Genomic DNA, 14,101 nt, shown 5'->3' with positions numbered 1-14,101 from the left:
AGGAACTATGTTTATTGAAGTCATTTCATAGTGTTCAGCATACTTTCAGGAATACAGGAATATATGTATATGTGTATATATATATATATATATATATATATATATGTATAGTTTACTTTATTTTTTATTTTTTTTTCATTCTTGACCAAGCCACTTTAATTTGTAACTTTAATGTACAATATGAAGTCAATAATCCTTGAAATCTTCACCTGGATCTTGTAAAGAGTGAGTCTGAGTCTTCGTCATCAGGAGGGATACCCTATTCTTCATCTGTCCACTGGGAAGGATCAGGATACGGAAAGTGACCCAGCACGGCTTCTGAGTCATGCCAGAAATGCCACAGAATCCAGAACCATATGGTTGCACTTAAGGTCTCGCCCCAGATCACCTGGGTTCTGGTCAGCTGGGGGAACTCTCTGTATCGGGGCTCCATGTGCACATCACCACCAGCATGACGGACACCACCGTCTCCAGCAGTCCGTGCACGGCCACTTCTGAAAAGGCGGCCACTAATGGCAGCGAAAGACGCCAGCCGAGTTAGAGCCGACATGCTCGCCTGCGTCCACCCAGTCGTCCCCGGCCACACCCTATATAGTTTACTTTAAAAAAGAAAAAGTAATGGCTCCATGAATTTCACTTTGTGTCGGAAGCTAAGAGACTAAGTTCTAGCTTTTTTCTTGAAAAGAACAAACTGCAAAGAGACGCGTTCTGAAGGAAAAATAAACTGCTTTTCACTATAGTATACTTCTGTGACCAGACGCATGGGGGTTTTCCCCTACACACCAAGAAATTATCCAGCAGAAACCCACTGGGTGTTCTATAATTCGGTTCCATTCTGACACCATGTACCTGCAGTGAGAGGCAGATCCCACAGCTGAGGGCTCAGTCCCAGAAGACCGTTCCCAGTTCAGGTGCCAATTGCAAGACCAAGGCTGTGACCTGCGCTTTTGACCAACCAACTATAAACCAGGGTTCCCATGACCCCCTCCCTGGGTTCAATGAATTTGCTAGAGCAGCTCACAGAACTCAGAGATAACACTTCCTTTACATGTACCAGTCTCTTGTAAAGGGTATGATAAAGGGTACAGATGAGCAGCCAGATGGAAGAGACGCACAGGGCAAGGCATGTGGGAAGGGGCGCAGCTGCCATGTGCTCTCCGGAAGAGCCACCCTCCAAGCACCTCCACAGATTCAGCTGTCTGGAGGCTCCTGAACCAACTTTTCTTTGTTTTTTACGGAAGTTTTATGATATAGGCATGTTTGATTACATCATCGCCCATAAGGGATCAACTCAACCTTCAGCCCCTCTCTGCTCTCCAGAGGTTCTAATCATACCATAGTCTTTCTGGTGACCAGCCCCACTCCATTCTGAAACCATCTAGGACTCAGCCACCAGTTTCCTTTTTAGCATCCAAAAGAAACTCTTTAGTCAGAGATTACAAGAGTTTTAGGAGCTGTATGCCAGGAATCAGGGACAGAGACCAAATAGATATTTCTTATCACAACAGGATAAAACACCAGGATTTGTATCCAACACCATCACCTATTAGCAACGTAAATTTTCTCTTTCTGGCCTCAGTTTACACATTTGTAAAATGAAGTTCTGGATATGATGACCTCTTGGGTTTCTTCCAAACATGGCTTTCCAAGAGTCTGCTGTTTTCCACGCTCCCAAATGGAAGTGGAGATCTAGAATCATTCCATGTGCTCACAGAGTAGACCACGTCCACAATGCCTTCTGCTCCCTTGCGTGCACTGTCACTGGTGGTCTGCTCCTGAGAGAGTACACAAAATCAGGATGCAAGGTCCTCTCTGGAAGATGAAGACACACTCTGTTCTGGCGTTGGTTCTGCAGAGCTTCCCAGAGCTATAGTCAGTCACTGCACGCCCGTGCCAAATACTTCATGTGCTGAACACTCCCGTGCTCTTAATAAGCTTGTGTTAGGAGTAAAGCCTGGTCCAGGGAGATGATTGAAGGGCTCTGAGAAGAGGGCTGTGGAGGGACAGGATGAGCTGAGGACGTGGTGGACTCTCCTGGATTAACAAAGCCTCCAGATGCCTGTTGACGGAAGGAAGGGAGACAGGTTCTCACTGATACGAAGACAGCAGCAACGCAGGTCCGACTCATGCATCCATTACCTGTCATCAGCAGGTGCTTGGTAAGAGAGTGTCACGGTTCTGGAAGGAGCTAGTCTGGGAGAAGGAGTCATGATGCTAGGCCTGCTGTGAGGCACTGGATGACTCCAGGCGAGTCGTTCACCCCCACCACCTCCCAAACCTTGGTCTTCCCATCTTTATGCAACTAGGTTTTTTTGAGACCTCATTAATCTGGAGGTGAAACCAACAAATGCAGACCATAGACATGGCTACATCAAAGCCTTAGTCCCCAAACACATCTCTTCCAATTCAAAACCTTCTTGGAACACAAGCAGAGCTGACCCTCCTCTTCTTCTGCATCCCATGATGTCCACCTCCTGCCCTCTGTCATTCTTCACTCTCTGCTCTACTTGCCTTCTGTCTCCCTTGTGAATCTCTTGTAAATGGAAGTCCTGGTCCCAGCAGCGTGGTGGTAAATGTTTGACAAACAGCTTTGAGATTAGGGGGAATGCCTGATTTGTAGGGCTTACCAACTGCCAATTGTAAATACACCTGCCATGACTAATTTCAAGAAACCAAATATGACATCATTGAAAGCAGGGCCAGGAGAAGAGTCACAGTAGCTCCCCAGTGTATAGTGTTTTCACCATACACACAGAACAGGCGTAAATGACCTCAAGAACACAGATAATAAAATACAGTCAAAAAATTAGGAAAATGCTGTGTTTAAGAACTGGATCATTAAATTCCTGACAAATGCCTGGTCCTCCCTTTTGGATCTTTCCAGATGAGACTGTACCTCCCCAAATTTGCAGGAGTACATGGCTGAGGCCCTTACTGTGGGAAACCTCTCAGGGAAAGTAAGGCATTTACTTCTGCATGCCGTTTGTCTCCCTTTGTTAACTTTTGTTTCTCTTTCTGTTATATAAGACCTTCCTTCTAGGTTCTTCTGCTTTTGTAAGGATGGTATTAAGAGAAATGAGATCAGGGCAGTAGTAACACCTTACATCTTATGGAATCTTCCAGTTTACTAAACCCAAATCTCATTACTTCTCACAGCAATTCTGTGAAGTGAGGTATGCAGAGCAGTGAAGTTTCAGATGAACTATTTCACACCAGGTTGGCAAACTGTTTCTGTTAGGAGGTAGAGGCTGGATGCAGTAGCTCACGCCTGTAATCTCAGCACTTTGGGAGGCTTAAGCAGAAGGATCGCTTGAGCATGAGAGTTCGAGACCAGCCTGGGCAATGTGGCAAAACCCCAACTCTACAAGAAAATACAAAAATTAGCCAGGCACGGTGGTGCACTCCTGTAGTCCTAGCTTCTTGGGAGGCTGAGGTGGGAGGATGGCTGGAGCCCAGCTGATCGAGGCTGCAGTGAGCCAAGATTACATCACTGCACTCCAGCAGAGTGAGACCTTGTCTCAAAAAAAGTTAAAATAAATAAACAAACAAATAAATGGGTACAGATTAAACATTTTAGGCTTTGCAGCCCATAAAGTCTCTGTGGCAAGTTCCTGGCTGTTATTGATTGACAGCTGCCACAGACAATACGCAAACAAATGAGTTTTGCCATTTTCCAGTAAAATTTATTTATGGACTCTGAAATTTGAATTATATATAATTTTCATAACTCACAAAATGTTATTCTTTTTATGTTTTTCCAGTTATTTAAAAATATTTTTAAAAACCCATTAACTCAAGGCCATATAAAAACAAGCCCTAGGTATTTTTCTCCCATGAGCTGTAAGGGGTCCCTGTTGTTCTCAGCTAAGGCTGGAGGCCAAGGTCAGCCCTTGAGGACTGTCATCAGGACTACCTTGCTTTCTTGCCTCAGACAGTGAAAAAACAAAACGAAAAACAACCCCTAGGCAGAATTTGGCTTACAGGCAACAAAAGAGGAAATTAAGCTTCAAAGAAAACAATGACTTGCTTAGATTATCTAGATTAGCAGAGTTGGTCCTGTGTGGTGCCCAGTCCCCTAAACTTTCCACTAAAACCACCTGCCACAGAGGTGCCCCTCCTGCTCCTTAATCACCTTCTGGGACCTGTAGATGGATTCTCCACTGGGGACCTTCTGTAACCTGCCAAGCGCTTTTGGGTCATTTTCTCTTACTGCCCATTTCTGTCTGTTTTAACTGTGGTGAGCCTTCCCATGCATCAAAGTGAAAAAGAAAAGGCGTTTGAACATGTATAGTCAGGCAATTTGCTCCCCCTCCATTAAAGCAGAGACTGAAGAGTTCAGTCTTTACAACTGTTGATTTTATGATTCTGTTCCATTTTCTCTCAGGTATCCTAAATTTCCACCAAACAGGGACTGCCTGTTTGTTATTCTGTGCCTTTAGATGTCTAGTCCAGCACTCTCCCTGAAGGGCACTTGGGAAAGAACTTAATGACTAATGATTAAGCTTCCCTCCAGCCTGGCATTGTACAAGAGGTGGGTGTGACCCACCTGTGTGATTTATTTCCCTTCAATAGGTTATTACGAAAAGTGTAAAAATTCAGAAGAATTTAAAGAATTGCACAGTGAACACCCATATGCCCACAATCTAGACTCTATAACTAACATTTTGCTATATTTACTTTACCCCAAATCTGTTCCTCTCTCCATCCACCAGTCTTTTCTTATGTTGTTGACACATTTCAAAGTTGCAGGCATCGTTACACTTTAACCTCTAAATACTTCAGAATCATGTTATTAATCAGAGTTCAATATTTGTTTATGCTTCTTCTTATTTATTTTTGGCCTGGTGGACATTTGAAAGACTCTAGAGGCTGCCTCTAGAACACAGCTCCCTGCCTACTCCACCGAACCCTAAAGATTTTATCTGGCTATTTCTTGCCTTATAGCCTTTCCAAGGCTTTGACTATCAATGCAAATCCCTTTGGCAGAGATTGCTCATTAAGTCCACCAGTGGTGGCTGGAATAGTGGCCACAGCCTTTAGTCAGGCCTGGATTTGAACCCCTCTCCACTCTGTCACTCATAATCCTGTGCCCTTAGGCAAGTTGTTTTGTTTTGTTATTAATTTCTCCAAGAGTCTTCACATGTAAAGTGTGGCAGATAACTATCTTGTGACAGTAATAGTGAGGACTGCAAATTCTGAACTGCCTGTCAATGGCAGTGCAGTAGAATATGAGACTGGGATAGTAACTGTGTCCATTTTCCTGAGGATAGGCTTGTCACAAAAGAATGAGAGCTGCTTCCAACTTCACTCCAGCTCCATTCAGGGAAGACCATCCTAGCTGCATACTGGATTTAGGCTCTTCTCACGTGGGTGGAGTTAACAGCTTCTCTGGGCTTCCACAGTAATTTAAAAAGACGAAACAAAACAAAGCCCACCTTGCCATGCTGAGGAGAAGCCAGCTCCACAGGAGAGGGGAGGGAGGCTGCTGCTTGACTGGAACTGGGGAGTGGGTTGAATCCTGGGGCAGAATGTGGGGGAGTGAGTGAAGAGGCGGGCTGTGTGGGGGTGAACACCTGCACTCCATGCCCCTGCAGCCACCCAGGGCACAACAGAACCTTCTCTGGGTTCTGGGGGATGATGGCCACGTTAGCATGGAGGTGATAGACTGTAAATAGCCCTGACCTCCTTGAAGGGACCTTATAGGTTCAAACAATGAGCAGAAGCCTTTCTCCAAGCTCCGCAAACTGAGTGACCACCCCTGTGAAAGAAAAAATTATCCAAACACGTGTTAAAGATGGCAAGGCAGACTTTATTCAAGGGGGGGCCACGGCAGTCGTGTAGGGACCACTGCAGAGGTGTCTTGCGGTGGGGGAGAGAGCTCAGGCTCAGTTTCGACTCCAACAAGGGCAAGTGGAGATTTGTAACCAATGGTCAGGGTTGGAGACAGAGGACAGAAAATTACTAAGAAGAAACATCAAGGGTAAGGGGTTTCTGGCTAAACTGAATTGACAGGATCATTGCTGAATGCAGGCTGGGTTGGTAAAATATTGAGGGTAGTCAGACACCAAGAGTGGGGAAATTTCACTAACCTGACTTAGCAGGATTCTTGCTCAAACTGGATTCTGAAAGGACATGGGGAAGCCCAAGGTCAGGGCTCCTCAAGCAGAAGACTCAGCGTCGCCTGACTGAGGTTTCAGTGCGAGGAAAGGGGAGGACAGTCTTTGTCATTCCAAGCACTCAAACTGCCTTAGGGAGCACGGTGGACCTACCAGCTGGGTAGGTGGAATCTCAGAGTCATATCTCTTTTGGAAAATTAGCAATCGATCTTTGCAGCATTCACTCTTTTTTTCTTTTTTTTTTCTTTTATTTTTTCCAAAACGTCGGTGTCCTGACAGCTATGCCAATGGGCAATGGTCACGTGGTGGGAAGGAGGCAGGGGCTCCTGAGGTTCTTTCACTGGCAGGTTTCAGAGACAGACCTGAGATCCCAGAGAGGAGAGATGTGGCTCAGAGCTCCCTTCACCCCTCTGTGTGTGTGGGGGGCGGGCAGAGAGCCCCAGGATGAAGCCAAACGGAAAAGGGGGAGCAAGCCAGGAAACCAGCATCTGTAATCCCCTCACTTTCTAGCCTAGAACAAAAGACAGCTTCTCCTGCGCCCCGTCCTCTCCCAATCTGCTATTTCCTGTAGCCTGTCTGCTGGTGAGTAAAAAGACAAATGGAGCGTGAAAAAAAATTCAGCAAAAATAATTACAGGTTACAACAAATCAATTGGAAGTGTGTAAATAGCCCTAGGCAGGTAGCCGAGTCAGGTTCCTGCAGCTTACCACCTACCCTTCCATGACAGCTCCAGCCTGAGTCCTGGTGACACGAGACTGCAAGTGAGCCCTGGATGTGATGTCGGATCTAGATGTGAGTCCCGACCCTGTCCTAACCAGCTGCCTGAATTTGGGCAAACACCTCCCCTCCTCCTAGCTTCCTTTCATCACCTATAAAGCCAAGATTTTGATTGTACCTACTCAGTATCTCATGGGCGGTTGAAAGTCAAAGGAGGTAATAGATGCAAAAGCACTTTGTGTACTGTACAGGGCTAGACAAACGGAGCATCTTTTTACCTTCTGAGTATCTCTTGAATCCATCCTCCTCTCTCCACCTCTATCACCAGCTCCTGCCCTGTCTCACCTGGGTGGCTGCAATGGCCCCCTGCCAGTTGGCCTGTATTCACTCTGATCTCTTCAGTGGCTTGCAGCCAGCATGATCTTCTAAAATCCAAACAAAGTCTGATCACGTACCTTGGGTTGTCTAATCCCTGAGAACTGTAGGGAAAAGTGGAATTGAGGGCTGAGGGTTAAAGGTAATTTGGATGAAGAGAAAGAAACAGAGCTGCAAAGAAGGGTGGGAACAAGGTTACAGTAATCCACCAAGAACTCATGGCAGGTGCTGTGCTGGGTGTTGTGAGGGAATGTGAGTCGATTAGAGTATCCTGCCCTCATGTCACTTGACAATTCTGTGGGAAGACAGAGATTGCAAAGAGAAAACTGTCATCTCAAAGACCACCAGGATGGCTGGATGTAGAAGGGAGAGCTTTATTGGTGTTACGGCTTGCAAGCCGGAAAGAGAAAGTCCCCAGCGTGGATTGAAGGTGCTCTCTCTTCAAAGAGGAGAAAGACAAGTTGGGTTTTATGCCTAACAGGGCCGGTATCATACATATTCAGCAGGTTTGGGGAAAAAGCTATACATATTCATGAAGGGCGACAACACATGCGCAGTGGGTAAACAGATCTGTTACAGACATCCCATGTTCACTTTGGGGCAGGGTTTTAGCATTAAAACGAGGTGGAATTTGGCTCTTTACATCAAAAGGTGAACTATAGGACACAAAGACAGTTTGTGTGCAGCCTTTATAAGCTGCTGAAGCTGGTTTAAAGTCTGTAATTGCTTACCAGAAAAGAAGGCTTGTAAGACTGGCCCTTTATCCAACTAGAGTTGTAGTGGTCTGGGTTTTAAATCAGCCTGCCAGCTCCTGTTGTCAGGGAGTTTGGCCATGGTGTGGTTTTTCTTATAGTTGTAGGAATTTAGCCATTTGCCATGCCAGCCAGGCCTTGAACCCACCACCTGTAGGTAACTTTGTTTCCTTAAACTTTGGGCCTGTCTTAGCTGAGATAGTGCTATATATTTTGGTCTTTTGGATCACAAAACAAATGGGATGAAAGTAAATGCAAAATTGTGTGCTTCTAATTGCAAAATACTTCTTTCTGTTGCAGAAGCCCAAGGACATGCGTGGTGAAGCCTCCATTTGAAGTGGGACCTTGAAGAGCAAGCTGGATTACCACACAGAGGGAAGGATGAGCTTCTGAACAGGGGACTGGCTCAGGCTAAGACGTAGGGGCAGGGGGCAACAGTGTGGGAAATACGTGGTGGACAGAAGGTGCCAGCGTGAGAGGGAGCTGGCTGGACTCTACTGGAGAGCTGGCTGGGTGGGGGGTCAGGTGAGGCAGGACTTCAAAGACTAGCCCGAGGCAATGAGATCTAATTTAGGCTAACTGTAGATCATCTGATGAATTATTGATTCGCTTCAATGGATAATTTCGTAGCTCAGAAGTGAAAGAAGCAAGGAAGAAATGCACCACCCTGGACTTAACTCTGACCCGCCCTGGGGAACGCTTGTTGGCAACAGAGTGACCAGGGAGGGCCCTTAGAGGAAGTGACTGTGTCAGCCTGGAGTAGGTCACAGCAGGTGAGGGCACCTTGGATATGGCAGGCGTTAGCGCTAAGCTTGACGAAAGGCCTTGAGAAAGGCCTGCTTGGGAAAACTGAGAGGTCAGTCCCCTAGCCAGAGACTTGGGAATGATAGTGATGCTCATACAGGGAGCTGTGGATACATTCCCTGAAGATAGAGGCTCTGAAAATGGAAATCTGTCCTGCAGTCACAAATAATTCCAGAGAAGAAGAAAGGCACTGTCTCTTCCCTACTTCTCTCTCTCTCTCTCTTTCTCTCTCTCTCTCTCTCTCTCTCACCTCTCCCTCTCTCTCTCTCTCTCTCTCTCTCTCTCTCTCTCTCTCACACACACACACACACACACACACACACATATGCTCTCTGCTCCTCATGTCTGTCATTAGGCATTCAGGCAGTTAATTCTCCCAGACATACCACTGAGAGCACCAGGAGCCTTGTAGAGTTGAAAATGGGTGTTGCAAGGCTCATTACAGAATCCTGGAAAAAGAGGATAAAGGACAGGGATTTCCCCTCCCTCAGCCTCTGAAGGAGGCCCTGTGCCTCCATTTCTACCCACCCTGAAGGCCCCACCCCCACCCAGCCCCCATGCCCTGGCTCCGTACCTCCTGTGACTCTGCTCCAGGTCCCTGGCCCTGCCCACCCCATCTGGTCCCATTTCATGTTCCTAATATGAGAAAGATCCTGAACCCCATACCCTTTGGAGTAAAGAGGACAGAGGGGCAAGGTGGCAGGGAAGCAGAGCCTAGAGAGAATCCCGAACTGACCACACTGCCTCCCTTTCCCAACAGCTCCAGATCAGCATGACTCACAGGGAAGCGGGGATGGCGTTTCCCCTCCCTCCCACCATCGTGAGGGATCTTCTTGCTGCTAGAGTGCAGCACCTGGTGTAGAGTGTACATTTCAGTGCCAAGTGAATGAGTGAATGTTTGAAGTGCTTACTGAGCACCTACCCTGCGGCAGGCATTATCCCATACTTGAAACATATTAGTAAACCAAAGTCATGAGAATTCCTGCACGAGTCACGTCCACCTTCCACTGAGGGGCGAAGGACGATGAGCAATGCACACAATGAACCAGTGCATTGGATACTATGTTAGGAGGTGTTCAGTGTTTGGGGAAAAAATAGAGCAGACTACGGAGGATGGGGAAAGAGGGTGTTGCAACTTTAAATCGGGTGGCCAGAGCAGGTGTCATTGAGGCATATGCACATGAGTAGCATATGCCGGTGCATGCCTGGCCTTGGGAATGCAAAGATGAACAGCACAGTGCCTGCATGCAGTCAAGTTGCTGTCATTAGAGTAGATGTGAGAGACAGGTAAACAAATGTCTGCAAATCCACTGTGATAAGTACAATGACAGTGTATCCAGGTGACAAGGGGAAGGGGCAGAAAAGGTCTCAGAGAAGTGATACCCGAGTTGAACTCAAAGTGGAGTGATATGTCACCTTGTGATCTGGTTTAAGTACCCCAAATCCTGTTCTTGTTGAGCCTGGAATGAGAAGTTCAATACCTATGGATTAGGTATCATCCTCTTCCTTTGTGCTGAAAATAATTGATATTCCCAAGAAAGTAACGTAGCACACAATTCTGAGATCACCTTCTTATGTGTGAGGAAAGCAGGTGCCACGTGAAGGGGGTTGATGGAGAGAAAGGAGTGAGTGGGGCTCCCTCATCTCGTAGTTCTCTGAACCCTCTCCACTTCTAGTGGTCTCTATTTTTAGATGCCAAGGCTGTCTAGGCTTCTCTCTAATCCTAGAGGGGAGGATTGATAAACACATTAGTAAACACATTTACCCTAATAGGCTAATGATCTGGGCTCTCCTGACTGCTGTGCTTTCTTCTAGCCCTTGATGAATCCCCTGGGTGCAATTCAAAGTTCCAACTCCTCCTGATGAGGCTTCCTGAACCCTCTCCTCACTGTCTGCCTCTGAGTCCAGCCCCTACCTGCCATGTCCTGGCCTTGTAGATAGGACCTGATGAATACGGGGTTTCTTGATTTTAGCAGGAATTGGACAAAGGCTCCTGTAACCGTGTTGTGGAAAAGTAGAAGAATAAGGCAGATGATAATACTTAAGATGGAGAACTGATTGGTGTGATAGAGGATTGGTAATTGTCACCCTGAAATATCATCAATATTGTAATCAGTAGCTTGAATAAAGACTAAATGACACAAAGCTTAGAGGAAAAGAGAATACAAAGATCAACAAAGTCAGATATCTGAAGACTGGTTGAGGAGAGACAAATCAGTTTGCCTGCTGGAGATGACTCTGGAGACTCTCCCCTAGGTAACCCAGCCAAATATTGGTCCTATAGGATGGCTTCAAGAACTCAGGTTGGAGCCAATGCTGATGTGCAAACTCCTCACATGATTTTGCTGGGGAGACAGGCTATTTCTCATGCTGGCAAGGTTGTAACCAATTGCAAAGCTAAAGATCTATTCTATCTCTTCCCACATCCATCATTAATATGCAAGACAATAGAGCACCATGGTCCCTCTCCTGGATTACACAGCACACATGTGGCACTCTAAGCCACGTTCGTCCCAAGCATGCCTCTGCATGGAATGGCAAGGGTCTGAAAGGACCATATCCATGCTGCTAGCCTATGCCTGAGAACTTACGCCTTGAGTCTGCATTGTATGTCATTTGTAGCATTTATCCTTGCCCCCTGCTTTAAAAATTGGTATAAACAATATTTTAAAAAGCCAAAAGATAAAATGTTATATAGACAAATATGCTGCATTTGTGCTCAAAATATAGTTATGTAACTATAGGAATGGAAAGACTTGGTTCCATAGCTTGAAAAGGAACCATGAGTTTAGTGGATTTCGAATGAGTTGGGGAGTGACCTTGTGGCTTATAAGTGGTCTGTGGCTTCTTTAACAGATGCAGCATCCAGTTCTCAGGAGAGGACATCGTACTCATCTTGCCAGCCCACCCACCTGGAAACCATGCTTAATACAGCCTACTCTAGGCACAGGAAGAGGCAGGGATGATGGCTGCCACTGATGTACATGCAGAGTATGAACAAGGTGAGTGGAGCAGCCACGAAAACCAGACTGCAGCAGGTTAATTGGCTGGGGCTGACAGATTCCGAACCAGGCTGGCGCAAGCTCATGTCTGGGATTCTAAAGCAGAAGGGAGAGTCAAGAGAGAGGGAATGGACCTGGATGACTGCAAAAGGGCCAGGTGTAGAAGCCAAAACATATCATACTGAGGCAGACAGGAGCAGGTGGTTAGGGGGCTAAGGCAATTTACGGAGGAGAGAGACTGATGAAGATTGAAGTAAAGGAAAAACAGGTTGGAGTGCTGCAGCTGGGGAGTCCTGTGGAAAGGCTGGCTGCAGTACCACTGTCTACCTTATTTCAAAAACTGTTTCTTCTTCTTTCTTCCTCTTCCTCTTCTTCTTCCTCTAAACTGATACATGAATATTGTTTTTAGTTTTGTTTTTAAAACTAAATCATATTGCCACATCCATAATTTAAAAATTACAATCCTCTGCAGCAAGTTTTTCAATTTCTGCTTCTAGAACCGACTACTTTCAACTATTCTATTTTTCCCTCTTTATTTGTAAACAGCAAATTATGCTACTATTTCTTGCTTTTTTTTTTTTAGGTTTACTTTTTTGGCTCCTGTGTGAAAGATGAGGATTGTGTTCCCTCACACCATCCTTTCCCACTTCCCTGCTACCGAATATGGCACACCATTCCTCCTCCCCATCCTCTCAATATAGTAATCTTACCTTATGGGTAACATCAATGCTCATTGATTTTGAGCATTGATTTTATGATGTCTATGATGTTATATCTTGGAAATGCAATTTACTGCTAATCTAGGAGATACAATAAAACTCCTTTATGTTTTACCTGGATTTAACAGTTGCCTCATTGTTTGTTTGTTTCTCAGTTTTCCAGGTATCTATCACAAATTCATTCTCAGACTTTCTGAAACAGGGAGGGGAGCACTACACACTGGGGTCCGTTGGGGGGAAAAGGGGGAGGGGCGGGGGGTGGGGAGGTGGGAAGAGATAGCATGGGGAGAAATGACAGATACAGGTGAGGGGACGGAAGACAGCAAACCACACTGCCAAGTGTGTACCTATGCAACAATCTTGCATGTTCATCACATGTACCCCAAAACCTAAAATTAAAAAAAAAGAACAATAAAATACATTGCAATGTGTGCAAACATTAGGGGGTCTGTTTGTTTCTTTTTTCTTTTTCTACTCAGGGATTTCTTCCTGGTGCATTTTGTCCTTCTGTTACTTGTTAGTCTCTAGGTTTGCTACACAACTGTCCTTGGGAGCTTCTCTTAACCATTAATCTGGGAATTCCCTTTGCCTCTTTCGTGTGTTAAAACTCCTGTTTTCTGGATTCCATGTTTCCCCCCTGCTTGGTTTATTCACTTCTTTTGACAGAATATATCTGCAAGTAGCTTATTGTGAAAAGAAAAGTGGGAGGTTAATTTTTGAAATCTTGCATATCTGAAAATGTTTTTATGTATTTTAACAGCTTTTTTGAAATATATTTTGCATACCATAAAATTCGCCCATTTAAAGTGTATAATTCTGTGGGTTTTAGTATAGTCACACAGTTATGCAACCATCACAATTTAATTTTAGTACATTTTTTACGTCCCCCCCAAAAATTATGTACACATTAGCAGTCCTTCACCATTTTTGCTCACTTATTTTCCCTCAACCTACTGCTCCAACCTCAGGTAGTCACTAAGCTACCTTCTGATTCTGTGGGTTTGCTGATTCTGAACATTTCACATAAGTGGAATTATACAATACATGGTCTTTTGTGATTGACTTATTTGACTCAGCATATTTTTTTCAAGGTTCGTCTAAGTTGGAGCATGAGCCACTATTTATTCTTTTTCATTGCTGAATAATATTCTAGTGTTTCGGCATATCACATTTTGTTTGTCCAGTCATCAGTTGATGGACATTTAGTTTGTTTCCACTTTTTGGTTATTTTTAATAATTCTGCTATAAACATTCATGTGCAAGTTTTTGTGTAGACATGTATCTTCACTTCTCTTGGGTATATACACCTAGAAGTAGAATTGCTAGGTTATACTCTCTCTGTTTAGCGTTTTGAAGAACTGCCAAACTATTTTCCAAAGTGGTTGCCCCCTTTTACATTACCAATAGTAGGAGGGTTCCAATTTCTTTACCTCTTTACCAACACATTTCATTCTCTATCTTTTCTATTTCAGTGATCCTATTGAGTATAGAGTATCTCATTACTGTTTTGATTTGCATTTTCCTAATGCCTAATGAAGCTGAGTATCTTTTCCTGTATTTACTGGCCATTTGTATATTCTCTTTGGAGAAATGTCCATTCAACTTTTTTGCTATTC

General features: G+C 44.9%; 1 protein-coding gene and 1 non-coding gene across 2 annotated transcripts; one reads left to right on the top strand and one right to left on the bottom strand.

Annotated features, from left to right (window-relative positions):
* Nucleotides 1–240: 240 nt before the first annotated feature.
* On the bottom strand, nucleotides 241–558 carry LOC101039525 (NADH dehydrogenase [ubiquinone] 1 beta subcomplex subunit 2, mitochondrial-like). Its single transcript, XM_010348928.3, has one exon. The coding sequence runs from the start codon at nucleotides 548–550 to the stop codon at nucleotides 260–262; it is 291 nt and encodes a 96-aa protein (XP_010347230.3). The 5' UTR covers nucleotides 551–558; the 3' UTR covers nucleotides 241–259.
* A 3,261-nt stretch (nucleotides 559–3,819) lies between these two features.
* Nucleotides 3,820–3,937, top strand: LOC120362897 (small Cajal body-specific RNA 20). Its single transcript, XR_005578689.1, has one exon.
* The last annotated feature ends 10,164 nt before the right edge of the window (nucleotides 3,938–14,101 follow it).

Source organism: Saimiri boliviensis, chromosome 14, assembly GCF_048565385.1.
Source record: "Saimiri boliviensis isolate mSaiBol1 chromosome 14, mSaiBol1.pri, whole genome shotgun sequence".
NCBI lineage: Eukaryota > Metazoa > Chordata > Mammalia > Primates > Cebidae > Saimiri > Saimiri boliviensis.
This window is presented reverse-complemented; position numbering and strand designations above follow the sequence as displayed.

Coding starts and splice junctions, on each gene's coding strand:
- LOC101039525 (XM_010348928.3), bottom strand. CDS start 550: ATGTCGGCTCTAACTCGGCTGGCGTCTTTCGCTGCCATTAGTGGCCGC.